Source organism: Aquarana catesbeiana, linkage group LG03 (genome assembly GCF_042186555.1).
Source record: "Aquarana catesbeiana isolate 2022-GZ linkage group LG03, ASM4218655v1, whole genome shotgun sequence".
In the NCBI taxonomy this organism is placed as follows: Eukaryota; Metazoa; Chordata; class Amphibia; order Anura; family Ranidae; genus Aquarana; species Aquarana catesbeiana.
The window spans coordinates 623,037,020-623,060,257 of NC_133326.1; the positions used below are offsets into that span (position 1 = coordinate 623,037,020).

The window sequence follows — 23,238 nt, forward strand, 5'->3', positions numbered from 1 at the left end:
ACCAATATATTCACTTCTCCCTGCTCCCTGCAAGACAAACACTCCTGAACCCTGCAAGATATACACATCTGAGCTCTCTGCCCTGTGAAATACACATCCCTAAACCCTCTGAGAGATTTTCACCTGAGCCCTGTGCTATACAAACACTGCACAATTTACACTCCCAAGTCCTGCACTTTGTGTAATACGCACTCCAGAGCCTTGCACTCTGTTCTATACGCAAGTTCTGTGCCCTGGCCACATTCACAATTTGGAGCAGCATGCTGCATGCACTGCTTTGCGGCTCTTACCTGGGACTGGGGGACAGAGGAGTTGTGATGGGGGTGATGTGCGTACCTATACCTATTCCCTGGTAACTACCCATGTTGGAAAATACAGGGCAAATTAAAAACAGAAAAAGCATTATTTTTTTTTTTTAGATAGTATTTTTGGGTAATGTAAGGTCTTTTGCTGTTCCCATGGTTAATCATTGTTATGCAATGTGCAAAAAACATAATAAAAATCTATTGAAACAGAAAAAGCAGTGTTAGATTTCAGGAACAAAAAAGGATCATGGGGAGTGAAGGCAAAGCACACATTGCAACAAAACCACTAAATGTATTTCCTCTCTCACGTAAAAGCTGAAACAAAGAATAACCACACTTACTGCCGGGAAAGGCCAATCACATTTACTGCTACATACAGAACGAGAGTTAGGCTACATTTGGGGCTGATTTAGATCTATGTGAGGTCATAGAGGTGTGTTTTTGTTGTAGTATTAAGCAGGTGCCTGTCAAGGTGCGTTTCCTTTATGCATTTCAATGCGTTTTTGCATTTAAAATTTGGAATGGGTAGAATTTAACAGGCATTGACCAAGGCTTGCCAATACCTGTTTCCAATGTATGAAAATGCACTACCATTGACTTTGTTGGGCCTCTCAATACACTATTGCAGAGATAAATGGAAAGGTCATATTTTACAATACTGCACACTGCAACACTGAGAAGTGAACAAAGACGATATTTATTATGGGAAACCAACACAGTCATGTTAGCACGTCAGAATGCATGCAATAAAAAGCAACAGCGTAAACAGGCCCTCACTCTAGCCTACTTTATTTGGTTTATTTAAGCGCAGGAGAAATTATCAGGGCAGCATTTACAAATCGTACAAAAATGCTTCCCAGGTCAAGTTCTCCTGTGTTATGTACTCGCGTTTACATGCGTTTAGGGTATCCCATCTCCTCCTGGATGCACAGCGTTCGATTTACTCTAAAACACAGCTAAACTGAATGCACAGTGTGGATTGTACCATTTAGGCCTCGTTCACATGGAAGTACAAGAGTGTGCCATGTCCACACGGATGGGAGCAGCGACTGTGTCCATGCAGCTGCTGCAACCCAACTGACATGAATGAGACTGTCTGCACGTTGATGCACACAACACCTGTGCATCCCTGAGCGGGTAAACACTGCCCTCGTATGTATTGTATTACAACTGCATGAACAAGGGCTTAAAATCAATGCATGCGTTTAGAAATGTCCTCTAAAATGCATATAAAAGCATGTATGGAACCGCCAATGTAAATGAAGCCCTATAAACTCATTGGCAGCAGCTTGGTTTTGTTCATCTTGCTTTGTGTCCATTCTGGCTCACAGTCCACCAAGTTTCCAGTAATGTGTATGCCATGACTCACAGACGGCTCATACAGAAATTGGATGTGGATTAAGGTTACACAGAGCCAGGCGGCCCTGCTGTGCCACACAGAGCTCTGGAATTGCAGCTGTTGCTTGCCCTGACCTCATACAATCCATCCTGAGGTGACCAGGTGACACCGAGAATGACACGGGGACACAAGTGCCTTCAGGAGTTTGTTCATAGCAGGGAAGGGATAGGCAGGTTCAGATACTCTCATATTAAAATTTAGCATGACATTATAAAATAGATCTGAGCTCTGAAGGACACAGCTATAAAGTCATTCAAGCAAACCAGTTTTATCTAAATACAAGAAATATACAGTGGGGACGGAAAGTATTCAGCCCCCTTAAATTTTTCACTCTGTTATATTGCAGCCATTTGCTAAAATCATTTAAGTTCATTTTTTCCTCATTAATGTACACACAGCACCCCATATTGACAGAAAAACACAGAATTGTTGACATTTTTGCAGATTTATTAAAAAAGAAAACTGAAATATCACATGGTCCTAAGTATTCAGACCCTTTGCTCAGTATTTAGTAGAAGCACCCTTTTGATCTAATACAGCCATGAGTGTTTTTGGGAAAGATGCAACAAGTTTTTCACACCTGGATTTGGGGATCCTCTGCCATTCCTCCTTGCAGATCCTCTCCAGTTCTGTCAGGTTGGATGGTAAACATTGGTGGACAGCCATTTTTAGGTCTCCCCAGAGATGCTCAATGGGGTTTAAGTCAGGGCTCTGGCTGGGCCATTCAAGAACAGTCACGGAGTTGTTGTGAAGCCACTCCTTTGTTATTTTAGCTGTGTGCTTATAGTCATTGTCTTGTTGGAAGGTAAACCTTCACCCAGTCTGAGGTCCTGAGCACTCTGTAGAAGGTTTTCGTCCAGGATATCCCTGTACTTGGCCGCAATCATCTTTCCCTCGATTGCAACCAGTCGTCCTGTCCCTGCAGCTGAAAAACACCCCCACAGCATGATGCTGCCACCACCATGCTTCACTGTTGGGATTGTATTGGACAGGTGATGAGCAGTGCCTGGTTTTCTCCACACACACCGCTTAGAATTAAGGCCAAAAAGTTCTATCTTGGTCTCAGACCAGAGAATCTTATTTCTCACCATCTTGGAGTCCTTCAGGTGTTTTTTAGCAAACTCCATGCAGGCTTTTATGTGTCTTGCACTGAGGAGAGGCTTCCGTCGGCCACTCTGCCATAAAGCCCCGACTGGTGGAGGTCTGCAGTGATGGTTGACTTTCTACAACTTTCTCCCATCTCCCGACTGCATCTCTGGAGCTCAGCCACAGTGATCTTTGGGTTCTTCTATACCTCTCTCTCACCAAGGCTCTACTCCCCCGACAGCTCAGTTTGGCCAGCTCTAGGAAGGGTTCTGGTTGTCCCAAATGTCTTCCATTTAAGGATTATGGAGGCCACTGTGCTCTTAGGAACCTTAAGTGCAGCAGAAATTTTTTTGTAACCTTGGCCAGATCTGTGCCTTGCCACAATTCTGTCTCGGAGCTCTTCAGGCAGTTCTTTTGACCTCATGATTCTCATTTGCTCTGACATGCACTGTGAGCTGTAAGGTCTTATATAGACAGGTGTGTGGCTTTCCTAATCAAGTCCAATCAGTATAATCAAACACAGTTGGACTCAAATGAAGGTGTAGAACCATCTCAAGGATGATCAGAAGAAATGGACAGCACCTGAGTTAAATATATGAGTGTCAAAGCAAAGGGTCTGAATACTTAGGACCATGTGATATTTCAGTTTTTCTTTTTTTAATAAATCTGCAAAAATGTCAACAATTCTGTGTTTTTCTGTCAATATGGGGTGCTGTGTGTACATTAATGAGGAAAAAAAAAAATGAACTTAAAATGATTTTAGCAAATGGCTGCAATATAACAAAAGAGTGAAAAATTTAAGGGGGTCTGAATACTTTCCATCCCAACTGTATATATAAGCTTACCAGCCCTAGGTGTGGGGCTGCATTAGTTTACTTTTTTTTTTTTTTTTTTTTTTTTTTAAGGCTCTCTAAGAGCTTGTTCACACATGCATTTTGCCCAACAGGTCCACTTTAATGTTGGCCAAAGAACAGAACATATTTGCTTTCATTTTCACTGCTCTGGAGGTGAGGTTAGGAAGCCTCAGGTAATTAAAAGAAAATGGGCTGCCAACGCACCAAAATGGACAAAAAAAAAAAAAAAAAAAATTATATATAATAATATGAATAAAATTAAAAAGTACATGCAGCAATTTTTCCAAGCCTGTGCACCATCTTGCATTGTGGTACACTGCAATGCTGTCCAAAGGTGATATAGCATGTAAGTTGCATTGCAGTAACATGCACCATATTGTCAAACTGTAAAATGGGCCCCAGGGTGGTTAAGCTTTCCAGGATCAACTTAAATATCAATAACGGGTGGACTGATCGTTGAGACCCCAAAGCAGCCACTCACAACCTGGGAGTTCTCCGAGCTGTGGAAGATGTAAGGGCCATTCTCTCCCGCTGACCACCAATGTAAGGGCCATTCCACCCCGCTGACCTCCAATGTAAGGGGCATTCCACCCCGCTGACCTCCAATGTAAGGGGCATTCCACCCCGCTGACCTCCAATGTAAGGGGCATTCCACCCCGCTGACCTCCAATGTAAGGGGCATTCCACCCCGCTGACCTCCAATGTAAGGGGGCATTCTATCCGCTGACCACATAAATTAAATTTTCGCAGGGGCCTGACAATTATTTTAGGTGTCTTTTGGCTGCTCCAAGGGAATGATATTGGTAAAAACCTGATGACAGAAGCTGTAAGATTTAGTAGTGTTACCAGCTAGCCGTTGGTGGTTAGTGACATTTCCTTCCTATGAAGATGAGGATGTTGTCTCTGGTAAACATCAAGTTCTGCACATGCAGAGTCTGTATAGTGATGATTTGGGGAAAGTCATAAAAACAACATCTCTTATCAACCAAAGTGGTGTTCATAAATAAAAGGCCACATGGTGATTGGAGGAAAGGACAAGTGCGTCCGGGTAAACAGATTTCACCATCTGTTCTCAGAAATCGGAAATATTTAGCATGTTTATCCAACCTGTCACAACCTGCATTCACACACTGAAATCCTATCCTCAGCCTGTGCTACAAAGACAACACAAGGCTGACATGGGCACCATCCACACACAGCTGTCCCCCTTCAGGGCATGCAGGATTCAGGTCTCATTCACACCAAGTCTATTGGGCTGTATTGCTCAACACAGGCCTAATGAAATGACAACCTAAAAACACAATGGGGGCAATTCAGTAAGGCATTTGCGACACATTTCTGGTAGTAAGCATGTAGTCCGACGCCTTTTGTCATACTCATGAAAACCCTGCAACAGGTTCATTGTTAGTACAGACACGTGCAACAAAGTCAAGTACCGGTAGTTCTTATTAGCGACACATTTGCTGCATAGTGCTTTTGTTGCACTAAATCCATGAAAAACAAAAAACAAAAAAACACCTCAACACCATATCAGTGATAGGGAAAGTGAATGTAAATAAGATCTTCCATGTTGGTAGAATATGTTGTGTCACATGTGTAGTTGCTGTGTGGCATTTTTGTGGTAATTCTGCAACAAAATTTTCCTATAAGGCCCCCCTTCACACTTGTGCAACTTAAGACTGCAATGTCGCACAACAAGTCGTACCCCATGATTTCCAATGAGTACATTCATATCTGTGCGACTTCAAAGTAGTCCCTGCACTACTTTGGTCTGACTTTGATGTGACTTGAGGTCCATAGACCTCAAGATTACACAGGCATTGCTTCAAGCCGCGGCGAAATCGCATCACTTTCAGGTCGCACAAGTGTGAAAAGGGGCCTTACTGTAAATATTCAATATGTTTCCATTCGTCTCCCAACCCTCCAGCTCCTTTGCCTATACCACGTCACAGGAAAGATGCTTGGAACAGATCTGTCAGTGTTGACACGGACATGAATCTGTTGCATGTTCCGCCATTTGTCGCACTACCACAAAACAGATTTCTAATGAGTTACTATGGTGCTCTTTGGCCTGGTTTACACTTGCTGAGCTGCTTTTTAACAACCCCCAACCACTACCCTTAAGGGTTAGTTCACCTTAACTAAAAAACAAAAAAACTGCCTATGCAAGCAAGTGGTGTCTGTAGAGAAAAAACGTGCAGCTCTGACTAAAGTTAAATAATGCCCCTGCTTTATGGGTAGGACATTTCCATAACTCCTGAAGTCTGACTGGAATACTCCCAAGACATTTCAAATTAAGGCCTGGTCATTGCTGTTCACCTCCATCATCACAGAAGTGAGCTTTTTCTGTGATTCAAACCCCCTCACATGCTCTCAGACGCTGCTTGCAGGACATTTTTTTCTGTCCTGCAAGCGCATCGCTCAAGTGTGAAAGCACTCGGCTTTCACACTGGGGAGACAGGGGAGGCAGTTTTCAGGCGATAATTTTAGCGCTTAAATGCCTGTAAAGTGCCTTCAGTGTGAAAGGGGTGATGAGGAGGCAACATAACGCCTCCGTGCAGTCTGTCAGATGTCCATGAGGATCGCTCTTCAGAGGGTAAACAAGCCCTCTGTGAATTCCAGGGATTTTTTTGCATGGGCCCAGTTCACACACACACACACACTCTGCGTCAATGTGCGCTGGATGAAAACGCAGCACAACTCGCTACAGCACATCCCAGCAGGCCGCAGCACACGTTAAGGAATATAAAATAAAGTATTTAGGCTTCTGTTGTGGAAAATAAAGCAGCCTCTATAATGACTCTGCACAGCCACCATCAAACCAAGACAATCAGCTATTTGATTGGCCTTGATATGCCGCTTCGGAATCCAATGATAGATGATACGTGTCTGCCAACTGGACAAATCTACATTCAGGAACCAAAAGAATGCAAATTCCCTGAAATGCCTACTTTGCAAAAATGATCCACTCAAGTCTGCAGGTCATTACTGAATCCCAAACACTGATCAGTGAGGAAGAGCAGGCACGATGATTAGTCTGGGGCTTGTGTATGGAAAGCGTGCAAATAAGAAAACTTTGTGTTGCCCATAGCAACCGGCCTACAGCAGCCAGTTCTGCAGTGCAGAGCGGAAGCTGGAATAAGGTTTCTGATTGGTTGCTATGGGTGACACGTTAGCACACTTTTCACAGCCAATTTGTCATCAGCCTGGCAGTAAGGCCGACTGCGGTAGAGGGAAGCCTGCCTTGGCTGAGATACCGGCCCTGGCAGAGAGAACATAAGGCCTACAAGACAACAGAAAAAAATCACTATGGAAACCGACATTCTCAAAAATCATAGGAAAAAAAAAAACAAAGAACTCCAAATGTTTTTTTTTTTTTGCTTCATTTAATAAAACCAAAGTCGTTTTTGAATAGCCAATTCCAAATAAAGCCCATACTGAGCAAAGGCAAACCGCAGCTGACCAGGACATGCCGGAGCCCCATATACAAGGCAATAAAGCCGCTCACACTATGAACCACTGCAGCATGCCAATGTTTGATCAATAATTAGGGGAGATGTCTTCGTAAATTACACATCGCTGACCACTGAGGGAAACAGACAGATCTCCAACACATACACACAAGGCAATCGTTTTTTTCGATTTAATAGAACATTTTACAATGACATTTGCTTTCTGAAGTCTGCTGGACTGAAAGTGACATTTGTTTTCCAGTTCAGCCCGGATGAATGCAGCAAGCAGATGGTATTGTGTTGGCGCCTACATACATAAAAAAAAAAAAAAATTAAATAAAAAAGAAGGCTGTATTGTGATGATCACCTATTATTTATGTGCAGGAAAAACACATCTCTGTGTGTTGGCACCCTAATAAATACATATATGATGATTATGTAATAGGTGTAGGAAACAGCCACATGTGCTGTGTCCTTATACATTAAAAAAAAAAAAGAAAAACAAAAAAGGGATGTACAAGGTTTATGATGATAAATATGATGTGGAGGAAACATATACATGAATTGGCACCTTATATCGAAAAAAAAAAAAAAAAAAAAAAAGTATTATATATATATATATATATATATATATATATATACACACACACATACATACATACACACACGTAGATGTTTTCCCCTTATACATTGTTTTATTGTATGGGGGTGCCAAAAGAAATGTAGATATTTAGATGCCTAAATCTGTGTCATCACCATCCTATTCATCTTTATTATTTTATGTATGAAGGTACAAACAAATGCAAATGTTTAGATGCCCATGTCTAATTTTTAGTACTTGTCACTATTATGACAATGATGATGATGATGATGATGATGATGATGAATAGAATTATGTGCATGTACAGACAACATCTATTGCCATTCTCAATTTCATAAAATAAAGATGTATAGGACTATGATTATAAATATTCTGTATTAGCAACACTGTATCATTCTGTGATCTGACAGCACTGCAGATGAGCTGGTGTCACTGATCATCATCACTGTATAATGCAATGTACATATACATTATATATATCCTCAGTAGGTGCATGCTTGGGTACCCTATCCTCAGCGGGGGCAGGCTGGGTGCCCCATCCTCAAAAGGGGCAGGCTGGGTGCCCCATCCTCAGGTGGGGGCACGCTGGGTGCTGATAGTGCCCCATCCTCAGAGGGTGCATGCTGGGTGCCCCATCCTCAGTGGGTGCTGACAGTGTCCTCTCCTCTACTCACCCAGATTCATGGCAGTGGTCATCCTCATCCTCAGTGCCATCTTCTCCTCCTGCCCCCCTCACCGCTGACCAGGTCCATTTCGCCCACTGGACGGGTGACAGCATCTGCCAGGGACTGAATGCCATGGTGCTGCAGTCTGATGGGTGCTGGTTGGTGTTCAGAAGTCCTGTGTGGGGTGCTGGTTGGTGCTCAGCTGTGGGGATCACACATGGCAGCCCTGGGATCAGATCTTCCCGTGTATAGGATCTAACAGAGGAGGATGGATGGTGGATAGATGCCTCTGCCTCCACTGGCTGTAGCTGGGAATCAGCTGTCTGTACTGTCTGTGATCTCCTCCCCCTGTGGACTGTACTACTAGAGCAGGGGGGAGCCCAGACACACTCATCTGCTGCAGGTTCCATCCCCATCAGCCAGCCCCATACACCAACACTCCTATATATTACAATAGAAGTTCCCATCACTGTCTTCATTCAGCACCATGCAACAGATTGCATTCTTGCACTGACATCACCCATGCTTTCCTATGACAGCACAGTGCTGCATCTCCTATCACTGACAGTAAACACTTCAAATTCTTATAAAAGTTTTATTTTAATAAAGACAAAAACATAAAAGCCCCCCCATTATGGTTTGTACTAATAGCGCTCATGGAGGGGAATCTGCCTCCCACTCTGCAGTCTTTGTGAATTTGCAGCACCAAGGCTTCCCCCTTCCCCCCCCCTCTCTTCTGGTGGAATGGCTCAGTCCCAAACTGAAGGGGAATTAGCAGAACAGAAAGAAGAAGAAGTTAGAGAAGTGTGTGAAGTGCAGACAGAGCACACAGCTGTACAGGCCTGATATGTACACCCCCCCTGCACCCCCTGCCACCTTCCTATTGTACTCTGATTATTGTGTTCACTGCCCAGCCAGCACAGGCCTGGCTCCTTTCTTTCTGGATCACAATGGGAGGGACTAGCTAGGCGGGAAAGGTGGATGAGCACAGGGCCACAATCAGCCTCTTCCAGCCTAAATACACAGCAGATTTTCCTTGAGTCAATGGACAAAATCTGCGCTGTAAAGCCTAGTACACGCCATGAGAAAATCGCACAATCGTTAATCCGATCTTTCATCTAAGTGCGTGTCCATGATGTTTAGGAATGGGATTGACTTGTACGAGAAATCTCGTCCAACAAAGGCGAACTTAGCTACATACTAGAGTGATAGAAGAGGAAGTGTAGGGTCGCTCTTTGCTTCTGATCATGCCCGTTTTTTTCTATTCGATTATTTCCGTACAATTACTGTACACATTACCCCCTTGAGGACCAGGCCTTTTCTGGAACTTGTTGTTTTAATTTGTATTTTTTGCTAGAAAATTACTTAGAACCCCCAAACATTATATATATATGTAGCACTAACTCACGGTGGAGCTGCTGATTTAAAGCGGGCTGTTTCCATCACCTTTTTACCCGTAGTTTCACCAATACCAGACACAGAATCCACGTTGAGCTTATTATCTGACAATGTAGGCACCAGTCACTTTAGTACTTTTCCAATGCTTTAATGGGAGATAACTGGAAGAAGTAGCAGGAAAGAGGTAGAAGGAGAGTTGCAAGGAAGTTCAAATACCTTTTCTTGGTGTATCACTAAGGAATTGAAATCTCAGGGATGAATGTATCTTTAGTTCAGGATTAAATCTTTGCCCGCCCGGATAGGTCTCTCTCACTAACCAAGCAGCCGGAGCGCAGCACGAACAGAAAGTCTCTGCCACAGACTTGAGTAGAACAAAAGTGTACGACCCTCTGCCACAGGATGTAGTAGTTTTTTTTCAATGAACAGCAACACAGTACCAGAACCTTTAAGCCAATGCAGCAGTACTATGTGGTAGGTTAACTTAAGATGCATCCTCCAATTGAGTCACCAGGCCCCTCTCCAGACCAGTGCTCTTTCCAAGACGGGTCCTCCCCTGGATTCTTCTCAATTGTCCAGCTTCTTCCTGCAGGACAGACAGCACAGGACCATCTCTGCAACAGTTGTAGTAGGCCCCAGACAGACTTCTGGGCCCACCCACACGCTGCAGCAACGCAGTCCTCCGGCCCGGAGGACCACGAGGTAGGACTCCTAGCACATACATGTCGGCCAGGAGGGCCAGCAGGTGGAACGAAAAAACAAGAAATATGGCGTCTGTGCCTTAAATACCCCCTCCCAGAATGCACCGCAGGGGACAACCTCTGCCGAGTTACTTCTGAGAAAGAAGAGCACTCAATACACCTGAGTCTGTTGCTTTCCAGCTCCAGTCTGTAGTGACACCGACATCTACAGGCGACGGAGTGGAACTGCACGCAACACAACCAAGGCTGGAACAGAAGCTAATTTAGCCATAGATTAAATCTGAACTATGTACAGAACAGATGACCCACTAAATTTACATATAAGTGGTAGATTAAAAATCTACCAGCACTACATATATATATATATATATATATATATATATATTTATGGTCATGGCCCTATGACCGAGAGAGATGTAGATCACATAAACACGCGACAAGACTTACAACATAAATAGACCTATAGTGTGCCTTGGTGGTCTGGTCGGTATGCCAAGAAAAGAGCAGCTGGGTAGTGACTTGGATCTAGATTTATTGATGATGTCGGCCGTTCCCCGATTGTCCATGGTAAGGAGCACCGTCTGTCCTGTCCAAGTCCAAGTGTGGCCCCAGACATGGGCAGCTGCCACAATGGGATACAGTTCGAATAGTGATGAAGACTGAGTGAAAGCAGAAATTTAAGAGAATTTCTGGAGGCCAAGGTTCGGCGAGTCAGTGGCGGCCGAAAATGGACGCGAAGCCCGTGGAGGCTGCTGCATCGGTGACCACCCATGGTGGCTCGGATGACACTGCCGGGATGAACATTGAAATGCCGTTCCAGCTGGTGAGGAACTTGTCCCACATAGCTAAGTCTGCTACTGCTGCTTGGTCTAGTTTGAGAACTTGGTCTGGATCTTGAACTGGTGTGAGAAAAACTAAATGCTGTGATATAAAGGACCGTCCTTGAGGAATAATCCTCATAGCGAAGTTCAGCATCCTTAGTAAGAAATGCGACTGCCTCATGGTGCACCCTTGTGACTGGGTGAAGTGGTGGATTACTGTCCTGATACGGGCTAGTTTGTCGGGAGGCACGCTAGCCTGTATGGCACATGTGTCTGGAGTGACACCTAGGAAGGTGATAGAGTGTTCCGGGCCTTCCACTTTATGCTCGGCTATGGGCACGTTGAGATTGCTGAACACTTTTCTCAACCTGTGTAGATCTGCCGGTGGTGTGCCTGGTTGTTCGATGAGCAGGAAGTCATCAAGGTGGTGTCTGACGGTGGGCCTGGTGTGACTTTACCTGAAATGAACTGGCTCATCTCTGTCATGCGACTGACCCTGGTGAAGATGCAAACTGTACGTTCTTCCCCTCCTATTTATTTATTTATTTATTCTTATTTTATTTTTATTTTTTTACCCGTGGAGATAAAGTCCAACCTGGTTCCAGGAGGAAACCTGAACTAACCTCAGGGAGAAAGACAGAGAAAAGATGAGTGGCCAACTGGGTGCCGCTGCGTGTTTGTGTGGCTGATTGTTTGCCACTGAGGTGTGTTTGCAAGTCAGTTTGTAAGCAGGTTTTCACGTAGGTGCATACTGCAAAGTGTTTTATACTACTGGAGACGATATTGCGTGGTTGCAAGGGTGTCAGTGAGTGTCAGGTCGCTGGGACCATATTGCGTGGTTGCAGGGGTCTCAGTCTGGTTTGCTGAGACGATATTGCGTGGTTGCAAGGGTCTCAGTCTGGTTTGCTGAGACGATATTGCGTGGTTGCAAGGGTCTTGATGAGTATGAGGTTTGTTTTGAGACGTCATTGCGTGGTTGCAAGGGTAACAGTCAGGTTTGCTGAGACGATATTCTATTATCGCAAGGGTCTCAGTCAGGTTGCTGAGGCGGTATTGCGTAGTTGCAAGGGTCTCTAAGAGTATGAGGTTGTGTGAGACGATATTGCTTGGTTGCAAGGGTCTCAGTCAGATTGCTGAGACGATATTGTGTGGTTGCAAGGGTCTCAGTGAGCGTCAGGCTGCTGGGACGATATTGCGTGATTGCGAGGGTCTTGATGAGTATAAGGTTATTTTTGTTTTGCTTTTTATGATGATATTGCGTGGTTGCAAGGGTCTCGACGAGTGAGTGGTTGCTGAGTCTATATTGTATCTTGCAAGGGTCTTAAATGGGTGTCAGGCTGCTGAGACAATATTGCATGACTGCAAGGGTCTCAATGGGTGTCGGGTTTGCAGAGACGATATTGTGTTTGCAAGAGTCTCAATGAGTGTGAGGCTGCTGAGACGATATTGCGTTTGTAAGGGTCTCAACAAGAGTGTCAGGCTGCTAAGATGATTTGTCTGGCTGCAAGGGTCTCAATGAATGTCAGGTTGCTGGGGCGAGACTGCGTGGTCACAAAGGTCTTGATGAGTGGGAGGTTGCTCGAGACGGTATTGCGTGGTTGCAAGGGTCTCGATGAGTGTTAGGCTGCTGAGACAGTACTGCGTTTGCAAGGGTCTCAACAAGGGTGTCAGGCCGCTGAGACGATTTTGCATGGTTGCGAAGGTCTCAACAGGTGTCAGGTTGCTGGGCTGAGATTGCGTAGTGATAAAGGGAGTTTTATTTATTTATTTTTTTTTTTAAGGTTTTTTTTTTTTCCTTTTTTTGATGAGTGAGAGGTTTGCTGAGATGATGTTGCGTTTTTGTAAGGGTCTCAACAGGGGTGTCAGGCTGTTGAGACGATTTGAATGGTTGCATGGGTCTCAACAGGTGTCAGGTTGCTGGGCCGAAATTGCGTGGTGGCAAAGGGTTTTTTTTTTTTTAAATGAGTGAGAGGTTACTGAGACGATATTGCGTTTTGCAAGGATCTCAACAAGAGTGACAGGCTGCTGAGACGGTTTTACATGGCTGCAAGGGTCTCAACGAATGAGAGTTGGGTTACTGAGAAAAGGATAGCAACACCTGGTTTGTTTGGCGGCTTACTGTACCCTTAAGCGAGCAGTATAAGGGATAAGGACAATGTCCGTTTAATTCCTAGGTTCCATAGGGGGAACTAACGAACGATATGGGAGACAACGAATGGTAACGAATTGATAGGACATAAAGAATATGGTAATGAATCTTACTTGCAACAGTGGGCCATGCAAGTGAGTTTGCGGTGGACTGTGGCGGGAGTGCAACATATCGGAAATGTGTGGCGTGATGCCGTGCACAAGGCAAAACAACAAGGTTTGGTGTAGAAAATAGAACGTGAGAAGTGCGTACGAATGATTCGTAAGTACCAAATCTTGGAAATTGGCTAATCTTGCCATTCGAACAGCTCAAGTATAAACTCTCCTGGATTATGATTAAAGAGCACATGACAGCAATCTTAAAAGATAGGTTGAAATCAAAATCTGGGACCCATATGTCAAATATCTAGCTGGTGATCCTCGATCCATACCCAGGCATGTACTGGCCATCGGGACTACCGGGAGATTCCCGGTGGGCCGATGGCTCAGTGGGCCAGTCAGGTGCGGTCCTGGAACTCTCTGACAGTGAGTGATCGCAATTTCACTCCTGTCAGGAGGAGCAGCTTCCGTCATATGCTGGAGAAAGCATTAGGCTTTCTGCTCCCTCCAGCCTGCAGGGGGAGATAGACCAACGGTAGACTTTCCTTCCTCTCTCCCCATCACTTGTGATCACATGACTGGAGAGAGGAACGAGAAGCTGCCTTCAAAACTGTGAGTACATGCGGGAGGGGGAGGAGAGGGAGGACACACTGATGTGAAGGGGGCTGCTGGTGGGGGCTCTCTGATGTGAAGGGCTTCTGATGGGGACACACTGATGTGAAGGGAGCTGCTGGTGGGCACTCTCTGATGGGGACTCTGATGTGAATTGGGCTGCTGGTGGGGACTCTGATGTGAAGTGGGCTGCTGGTGGGGACTCTGATGTGAAGTGGGCTGCTGGTGGGGACTCTGATGTGAAGGGGGCTGCTGGTGGGGACTCTGATGTGAAGGGGGCTGCTGGTGGGGACTCTGAGGTGAAGGGGGCTGCTGGTGGGGACTCTGAGGTGAAGGGGGCTGCTGGTGGGGACTCTAAAGTGAAGTGGGCTGCTGGTGGGGACTCTGATGTGAAAGGGCCTGCTGGTGGGGACTCTGATGTGAAGGGGACTGCTGGTGGGGACACTGATGTGAAGGGCTGCTGGTGGAGACTCTCTGATGGGGACTCTGATGTGAAGGGGGTTGCTGGTGGGGACTCTGATGTAAGGGGGATGCTGTTGGGGACCCTCTGATGTAAGGGGGATGCTGTTGGGGACACTCTGATGTAAGAGGGAGGCTGTTGGGGACACTCTGATGTAAGGGGGACGCTGTTGGGGACACTCTGATGTAAGGGGGACGCTGTTGGGGACACTCTGATGTAAGGGGGACGCTGTTGGGGACACTCTGATGTAAGAGGGACGCTGTTGGGGACACTCTGATGTAAGGGGGACGCTGTTGGGGACACGCTGATGTAAGGGGGACGCTGTTGGGGACACTCAAAATTAAAGTGGGCCGGTCATGAGGAAGTCCAGGGCCAAATTTTTGTCCCAGTCCAGCCCTGTCCATACCCGATTAGAGCAGCTTCAGAATGGTGGGATTTGGAGCGCGAGGTCATACCCTACTTTCCCCTTAACCTTACCTTTCTTTTCTTTCCCTTTTCTCAGCCTTTGCTGTTGTCGTACGAGGGTCTTCTCGCCTATTTTCCTATAAACCTGGAACAGTAAAGTCCGGTTTCTGGGTGACGAGGAACGAGGATTCCTCTTTCTGAAGTTGTTGACCCCCTTTCACAAATGTATACAGCTTGTATCAAACGCATCTTCAATCCACTAAGGTTTATGAGCGGACCTTAAAGTTGGAATTGAAATATGTAGATGCGAAAAAATAGGTGACCTGCCAAGAGAGATTTACTAGTGCATTAGATCATGAGTACTTCTATGCACATTACCAGTTGGATTAGAGGGAGTTTTTCTTATAATTTAATTTTATGTGTACCTCCTCCCTTAATTGTTTTGTTTGTATGTTGCACCTCCGTTTGTTATGGGTGCGGAGAACTCATGGTATTGCACAATGCTTTTTCGGATATATATGATATGATAAATGAGATGGTTATAAATCTACCACCACTTATATACTGATGTGATTATGGAGAATCCTGTTGTTCAAAGATTGTATACCTCTGCAAATATACCATGTAGTACCTTGTGTTCTCATTAATGAAAACTTTTTATTGATTAAAAAAATAAATATGTAGATGCTCTGTCCTTTACTGTATAATGAGATTGAGATGCATCAGGTCAATGTCATATTTAGAGTATTAAATGGGTTTTGGGGCTACCCCATACCAACATTGATAGTACAATCTATATTGACAATGAAGTTTTCTACTTGGAAGAACGCACATTTTATATTTACTTTCATGCTTTAGAAAATGTTTAGATATCTACTCATTCAGTATGTATTTTATATTGCGGGAAATACGGAAATAGTATGTATTTTATATTGCGGTTAAAACTTTTGTATTCCTTTTTGTGAAATACATTAATTAAAAAAAAAAAAACATTGAAACAGAAAAGAGACGTTCTAACCTATCTTCACTCTGAGCTCAACTTAAAAAAATGGTGTCATAGGCCTCACGCCCGTGGCCTTATGAGAAGAAGGTGGACCTTCAGACCTTCAACTTAAATTAACATTTATTTTGCATTGCCACCCCCCCAACATTTATATATATATAATATATATATATATATATAGATAGATATATATATATATTTTAACTTAACTGTTTTTTTGCCTGGGTGAGAATGAAATTCGCGCAGCAAACTAACACTGCATATCACCCTCAACATACCATCCCCACCGTGAAACATGGTGGTGGCAGCATCATGTTGTGGGGATGCTTTTCTTCAGCAGAGACAGGGAAGCTGGTCAGATTTGATGGGAAGATGGATGGAGCCAAATACAGGGCAATCTTGGAAGAAAACCTGTTAGGTTTGCAAAAGACTTGAGACTGGGGCAGAGGTTCACCTTCCAGCAGATCAACGACCCTAAACATACAGCCAGAACTCCAAAGAATAGGCTTAGATCAAAGCATATTCATGTGTTAGAATGGCCCAGTCAAAGTCCAGACCTAAATCCAATTGAAAATCTGTGGCAAGACCTTTGCTAGAGAATTGCTGTTCACAGACGCTCTCCATCCAATTTGACTTGAGTTTGAGCTATTTTGCAAAGAAGAATGAGCAAAAATGTCACTCTAGATGTGCAAAGCTGGTAGAGACATCCCCAAAAAGACTTGCAGCTGTAAATGCAGTGAAAGGTGGTTCTACAAAGTGTTGACTCAGGGGAGCTGAATACAAATGCACGCCACACTTTGCACATATTTATTTGTAAAAAAAATTGAAAACCATTTATCATTTTCCTTCCACTTCACAATTATGTGCCACTTTGTGTTGGTCTATCAGATAAAATCCCAATAAAATTAATTTACGTATTTGGTTGTAACATGACAACATGTGGAAAATTTCAAGGGGTATGAGGACTCTTTCAAGGCACTATATCTGTAGTTTTTTCTTATCTCTCTCCATTGTCTCCAAAGCCCTGAGTTCCGTGTCTTTGTGCTGTTTCGTTCCTCTGTTATCAGCATGATAACATCTGACAAGTTCTCAGAGACGGGAGATAAAACCAGCCTTAAATGTGTGTCGGGGGTGGGTGATATAAATAGATTAGCAGAGAACTTGTCTTGTCACAGCACAGCTCTGAAAGTATCTTCATTCTTCCGCCAATGTGGAGTGGGGGTGTGTGCCTTTGCTCTAATCAGCTGTCACACAGTGTAAGCCAAGAATCCACTCATACTGCTGAATGAGGAAGTAAAAATTCTAACACGATGTTAGAATTCTAAAGAATATAGCAAGCTGAAGACAGCAGATATAAATGTAAAACTTATGTAGGGAGATTTGTTTCATCTGAGGCTGTTCACTTCACTGGATATAGGAGAGGGTTTCCATCCACTTTAACTCAAAAATTAAAGTATTGAATTTTTTTTTCATGGAGCAGATATAATTTTTGACAGGAACCCACTCCTTTTTTTCCAGGTCCAACGGTGCAGCGGGCGTCGTGATTGATGATGGATCTACACCAAGGACATTGTTTTTTTATTTTTTAATAAATTGTCAAAAACTCATGTAGTGTCTTTGCTCACTTTTCACACTTTTTTTGGTGAATGGGTAGGGGGTGAGTGGGTAAGAATTTTGGTAAATACTCACTCACATGGGGGGGGGATCCGGGATCTGGGGGCCCCTTTGTTAAAGGGGGCTTCCAGGAATCCGAATAAGCCCCCTACCCACACACCCCCACAACCATCAATCAGGGTTGTGGGGCAGAGGCCCTTGTCCCCATCAACATTGGGACAAGGTGCTCTGGGGGGGGCAGAGCCCCTATATCGAGGATATGTGGTCTGGTATTGGTTCAGGGGTGGGGGGGGCACTTTCTCGTTCCCTCCCTTTCCTGACGTGCCGGGCTGCATGCTCAGATAAGGATCTGGTTTGGATTTTGGGGGGGGCATGCCTTTTCTTTAATAAATTCTGGCGTGGGGTTCCCCTCAAAAGCCATAGCAGACCCGGAGGGCCTGGTATGGATTGGGGGGACCAGTACCAACACACCCACGCAGTTTTTCTTTATGTGTTTTTTATTGCCGGTAATTCTTGTTTTTACATTCAGCTGCAAAATGTATGTTACATAGTAAGTGTGGTTGAAAAAAGACACAAGTCCATTAAGTCCAACCCATGTGTGTGATTATATGTCAGTATTACATTGTATATCCCTGCATGTTGCGGTCGTTCAGGTGCTTATCTAATAGTTTTTTTAAACTATTGATGCTCCCCGCTGAGACCACCGCCTGTGGAAAGGAATTCCACATCCTTCCTGCTCTTACAGTAAAGAACCCTCTACGTAGTTTTAAGGTTAAACCTCTTTTCTTCTAATTTTAATGAGTGGCCACGTCTCTTGTTAAACTCCCTTCCGCAAAAAAGTTTTATCCCTATTGTGGGGTCACCAATACGGTATTTATAAATTGAAATCATATCCCCTCTCAAGCGTCTCTTCTCCAGAGAGAATAAGTTCAGTGCTCGCAACCTTTCCTCATAACTAATATCCTCCAGACCCTTTATTAGCTTTGTTGCCCTTTTTTGTACTCACATTTCCAGTACATCCTTCCTGAGGACTTGTGCCCAGAACTGGACAGCATACTCTAGGTGCGGCCGGACCAGAGTCTTGTAGAGCAGAATTATCGTTTTATCTCTGGAGTTGATCCCCTTTTTAATGCATGCCAATATTTTGTTTGCTTTGTTAGCAGCAGCTTGGCATTGCATGCCATTGTTGAACCTATCTATTACTAGGACCCCCAGGTCCTTTTCCATCCTAGCTTCCCCCAGAGGTTCTCCCCCAGTATATAGATTGCATTAATATTTTTGCCACCCAAATGCATTATTTTACATTTTTCTACATTAAACCTCATTTGCCATGTAGTTGTCCACCCCATTATCCACTTGCCGACTGCTGCACACCTATATACATCGGCACAATGGCAGCGGTGGGCAAATGGACGTACCTGTACATCCCCTTTAATTGGCGGGGCTAGCCTCTCCAGTGCCCATCAAATACAACCTCACCAGTGCCCACCAAATGCAGCTTATCAGTGCCCATCAAATTCAGCTTATCAGTGCCCACCAAATGCAGCCTTATCAGTTCCCACCAAATGCAGCCCACCTGTGCAGTGCCCACCAAATGCAGCCCACCTGTGCAATGCCAACCAGATGTAGCCCACCAGTGCAATGCCCACCAAATGCAGCCCATCTGTACAGTGCCTACCAGTGCAATGTTCACCAAATGAAGCCCAGTGCAATGCCCACCAAATGGAGCCCACCTGTACAGTGCCCCCCAGTGCAATGCTCACCAAATGCAGCCCAGTGCAATGCCCACCAAATGCATCCCACCAGTGGAATGCCCACCAGTGCAATGGCCACCAAATGCAGTCCACCAGTGCAATGCCCACCAAATGCAGCCCACCTGTGCAGTGCCCACCAAATGCAGCCTACCAGATGCAGCCCACCTGTGCAATTCCCACCAAATTCAGCCCACCAGATGCAGCCCACAAAATGCAGCCCACCAGATGCAGAACACCAAATGCAGAACACCAAATGCAGCCCACCAAATGCAGCCGACCAGATGCAGCCCACCAAATACAGCACACTAAATGCAGCCCACCAAATGCAGTCCACCAGATGCAGCCCACCAAATGCAGCCCACCAAATGCAGCCCTGGTGGGGGGTCAGTCTGTCAGTGCTCAGACCATACGCTGCACACTGTATCAAATTGGTCTGCATGTCCACCAGATGCAGCCCACCAAATGTAGCCCACCAAATGCAGCCCACCAGTGCAATTCCCACCAAATGCATCCCACCTGTACAGTGCCCACCAAATGCAGCCCACCTGTGCAGTGCCCACCAAATGCAGCCCACCAGATGCAGCCCACCAGTGCAATTCCCACCAAATGCAGCCCACCAGATGCAGCCCACCAGATACAGAACACCAAATGCAGAACACCAGATGCAGAACACCAGATGCAGAACACCAAATGTAGAACACCAGATGCAGCCCACCAAATGCAGCCCACCAAATACAGCACACTAAATGCAGCCCACCAAATGCAGTCCACCAGATGCAGCCCACCAAATGCAGGCCACCAGATGCAGCCCTGGTGGGGGGTCAGCCTGTCAGTGCTCAGACCATACGCCGCACACTGTATCAAATTGGTCTGCATGGTTGTCTTCCCAGAAGGAAGCCTCTTCTAAAGATGATGCACAAGAAAGCCCACAGTTTGTTGCAGACAAGCAGACTAAGGACATGGATTACTGGAACCGTGTCCTGTGGTCTGATGAGACCAAAATAAACATATTTGGTTCAGATGGTGTCAAGTGTGTGGCGGTAACCAGGTGAGGAGTACAAAGACAAGTGTGTCTTGCCTACAGTCAAGCATGGTGGTGGAAGTGTGGGGCTGCATGAGTGCTGCCGGCACTGGGGGGGGCTACAGTTCATTGAGGGAACCATGAATGCCATCATGTACTGTGAAAGTCTCCTTTTGGAGACGGGGCCGCAGGGCAGTATTCCAACATGAGAACGACCCCAAACACACCTCCAAGACGACCACTGCCTTGCTAAAGAAGCTGAGGGTAAAGGTTGATGGACTGGCTAAGCATGTCTCCAGATCTAAACCCTATTGAGCATCTGTGGGGCATCCTCAAACGGAAGGTGGAGGAGCACAAGGTCTCCAACATCCACCAGCTCTGTGATGTCATAACGGAGGAGTGGAAGAGGACTCCAATGGCAACCTGTGAAGATCTGTCTGGTGATCTCCATGCCCAAGAGGGTTAAGGCAGTGCTGGAAAATAATAGTGGACACACAAAATATTTACATTTTGGGCCCAATTTGGACATTTTCACTTAGGGGTGTACTCACTTTTGTTGCCAGCGGTTTAGACATTAATGGCTGTGTGTTGAGTTATTTTAAGGGGACAACAAATTTACACTGTTATACAAGCTGTACACTCACTACTTTACATTGTAGCAAAGTGTCATTTCTTCAGTGTTGTCACATGAAAAAATATAATAATATAATTACAAAAATGTGAGGGGTGTACTCGCTTTTGTGAGATACTGTATATACCCTGATCTGTGAGGCTGAGCTGTATATACCCAGATCCGTGAGGCTGAGCTGTATATACCCTGATCCGTGAGGCTGAGCTGTATATACCCTGATCTGTGAGACTGAGCTACAGGTATATACTCTGTCCTGTGATGCTGAGTTATATACTCTGTTCTGTGATTCTGGGGCTGTATACTCTGTCCTGTGATGCTAGGGCTGTATACTCCTGACACTATGGGTGGAAGCAAGTAGAATAAAGGGGATGGATTGGGTGGATTCTATAAGGGGTGGGGCTTATGAGAAGTAGTTGGGGTCACAAAAGAAGGGCAGGGTCTGGCACCCCCAATCCTAAAATTTCACCAGCCGCCACTGTCCTTGACCTTTTCCAAAAATGCATCAGCTGTAAAACGCATAGATGTTTATGTTAAATGTACTGTAGTGCGTTTCTGCAAAAAGCATTAAAAATGCATTGGTGTGAACCAAGACTCAAACAGGATGACTGAAATTCCAGCCATTAACCACGCAATGGAAAAGATCTGAATAATAACAAACAATTGGCAAGCAATGAAAGCATAACTGTAAAGATTTGTCAGCATGCTGAACATCGATATGTATTGCAGGGATCAGGATAAATATTCTGGATTTGAAATGTCATGAACTCTGGCCCAGTGACAAGAAATAAATGATCCTTATATCACAAGATGGTAAATGTAAATAGGCGTTTCTTTTTCATCTTTATTCGCTGTAACTTTTCAGGGTGCCAAGTGTTTTTTTTACAGGGATTCTTCAGCAAATAGTACTGGAATGAATTGAAAAATGACTCATGGTGTGAAAAACCGGATTTTCTAGCTCCACACATCTTCTGTTTTGCCGTTTTTGAGTCAGTGATGTCTTTATTCCCTTAAAGCCCAAATGACATGGTTGGTATTCAGTCATACAAACCATGAAAATCACCATCTACTGGTCACAGCTTCCCGTCATCTGTTATTCCAAACTGCTTTCCATGGAGTTCTATAGTGATCCATAGACAGTCTCATTTATCTTCATACAATTGTCCACTCAAGGCCATAGTTGTTTTCGCAGTAGAAGTAAATAGGGAGCAGGCTGGGGTAAAGCTGTCCATACACTAGTAGATGTTCCTCAACATTTTTTGTTTTATGAACATTCGTTAGATTTTCATTCATTAGTGAGGTCAAACTAACGTTCGTTTTCAACCACAGTAACAAGAAAATATGAAGGTGCAGGATGGAATTTTTTTCTGGAACAAACAAATTTCTAATGCCGTGTACACCCGAGCGGACTTTCAATGGACTGAACTCCGAAGGACTTTTTGACAGACTTTCGATGGAGTTCCGACGCAACGGACTTGCCTACACACCATCACACCAAAGTCCGACTGATTCAAACGTGATGACGTACGCCTGGACTAGAATACGGAAGTTCATAGCCAGTAGCTAATAGCTGCCCTTGCATCGTTGTTTCTACGTCAGACTAGCATAAAGAAGAATGGATTTTTCGACCGGACTCGAGCTATAGCTGGCAACACTTATCATTCAAGAAAAACCCAACAGACTTGGGTATTGATTGACTTGTGTACAACCAGGGTGTCCATACATGGATCGAAATTTGGATGGCCCTTGCTGAACTGCCTGGATTTCAATAATTGTATGGCCAGCTTCATAGTGAATTTGGTTTTCATTTAGAAATCAACATTCATTCCAAAATCGAATGTTAAAAGCAAACACAATTTTGAAGTATTTTCAAACTACAGTCATCCAATCATTGAATGTACAAAGAATATTCGTATGAGTGTTTATTGAAAAATCTACTAATGTATAGCCAGCTTAACTGATAGTTGAAATTTTAAAAGTCAAATGGCCTGGACAACTAAAATCCAAATTGAAATCTTACTACAGGGTGCCAAAAATACAAGAGGTAAAGCTTAAATCCTCCACCTACAGGGCACCTCTAATAAATGTATCACCCTAATAATTAGTTAGCAAAACTGTACACATCATCTCTTGTCAAATTTGTTTTTTTATTGAAGTTTTATAAGTCAGGGAACAGGTTCAAAAGCAATACAGGAATATACAATAGTAAGGTACA

The 23,238-nt window shown here is 44.5% G+C and overlaps 1 protein-coding gene across 5 annotated transcripts in view; it reads right to left on the bottom strand.

Moving 5' to 3' along the window:
* Positions 1–23,238, bottom strand: part of TACC1 (transforming acidic coiled-coil containing protein 1) — a 159,650-nt gene that overhangs the window by 97,388 nt on the left and 39,024 nt on the right. The window contains exon 1 of one of the 5 annotated variants that reach the window (XM_073622359.1): positions 8,372–8,718. The exons of 3 other annotated variants lie outside the window; for them this stretch is intronic. In XM_073622359.1, coding sequence (XP_073478460.1) covers positions 8,372–8,496 — 125 coding nt within the window. In that variant the 5' untranslated portion in view covers positions 8,497–8,718. Of the gene's footprint in view, positions 1–8,371; positions 8,719–23,238 lie in introns of those variants that run through there. One more of the 5 variants, XM_073622360.1, reaches the window with a different exon arrangement.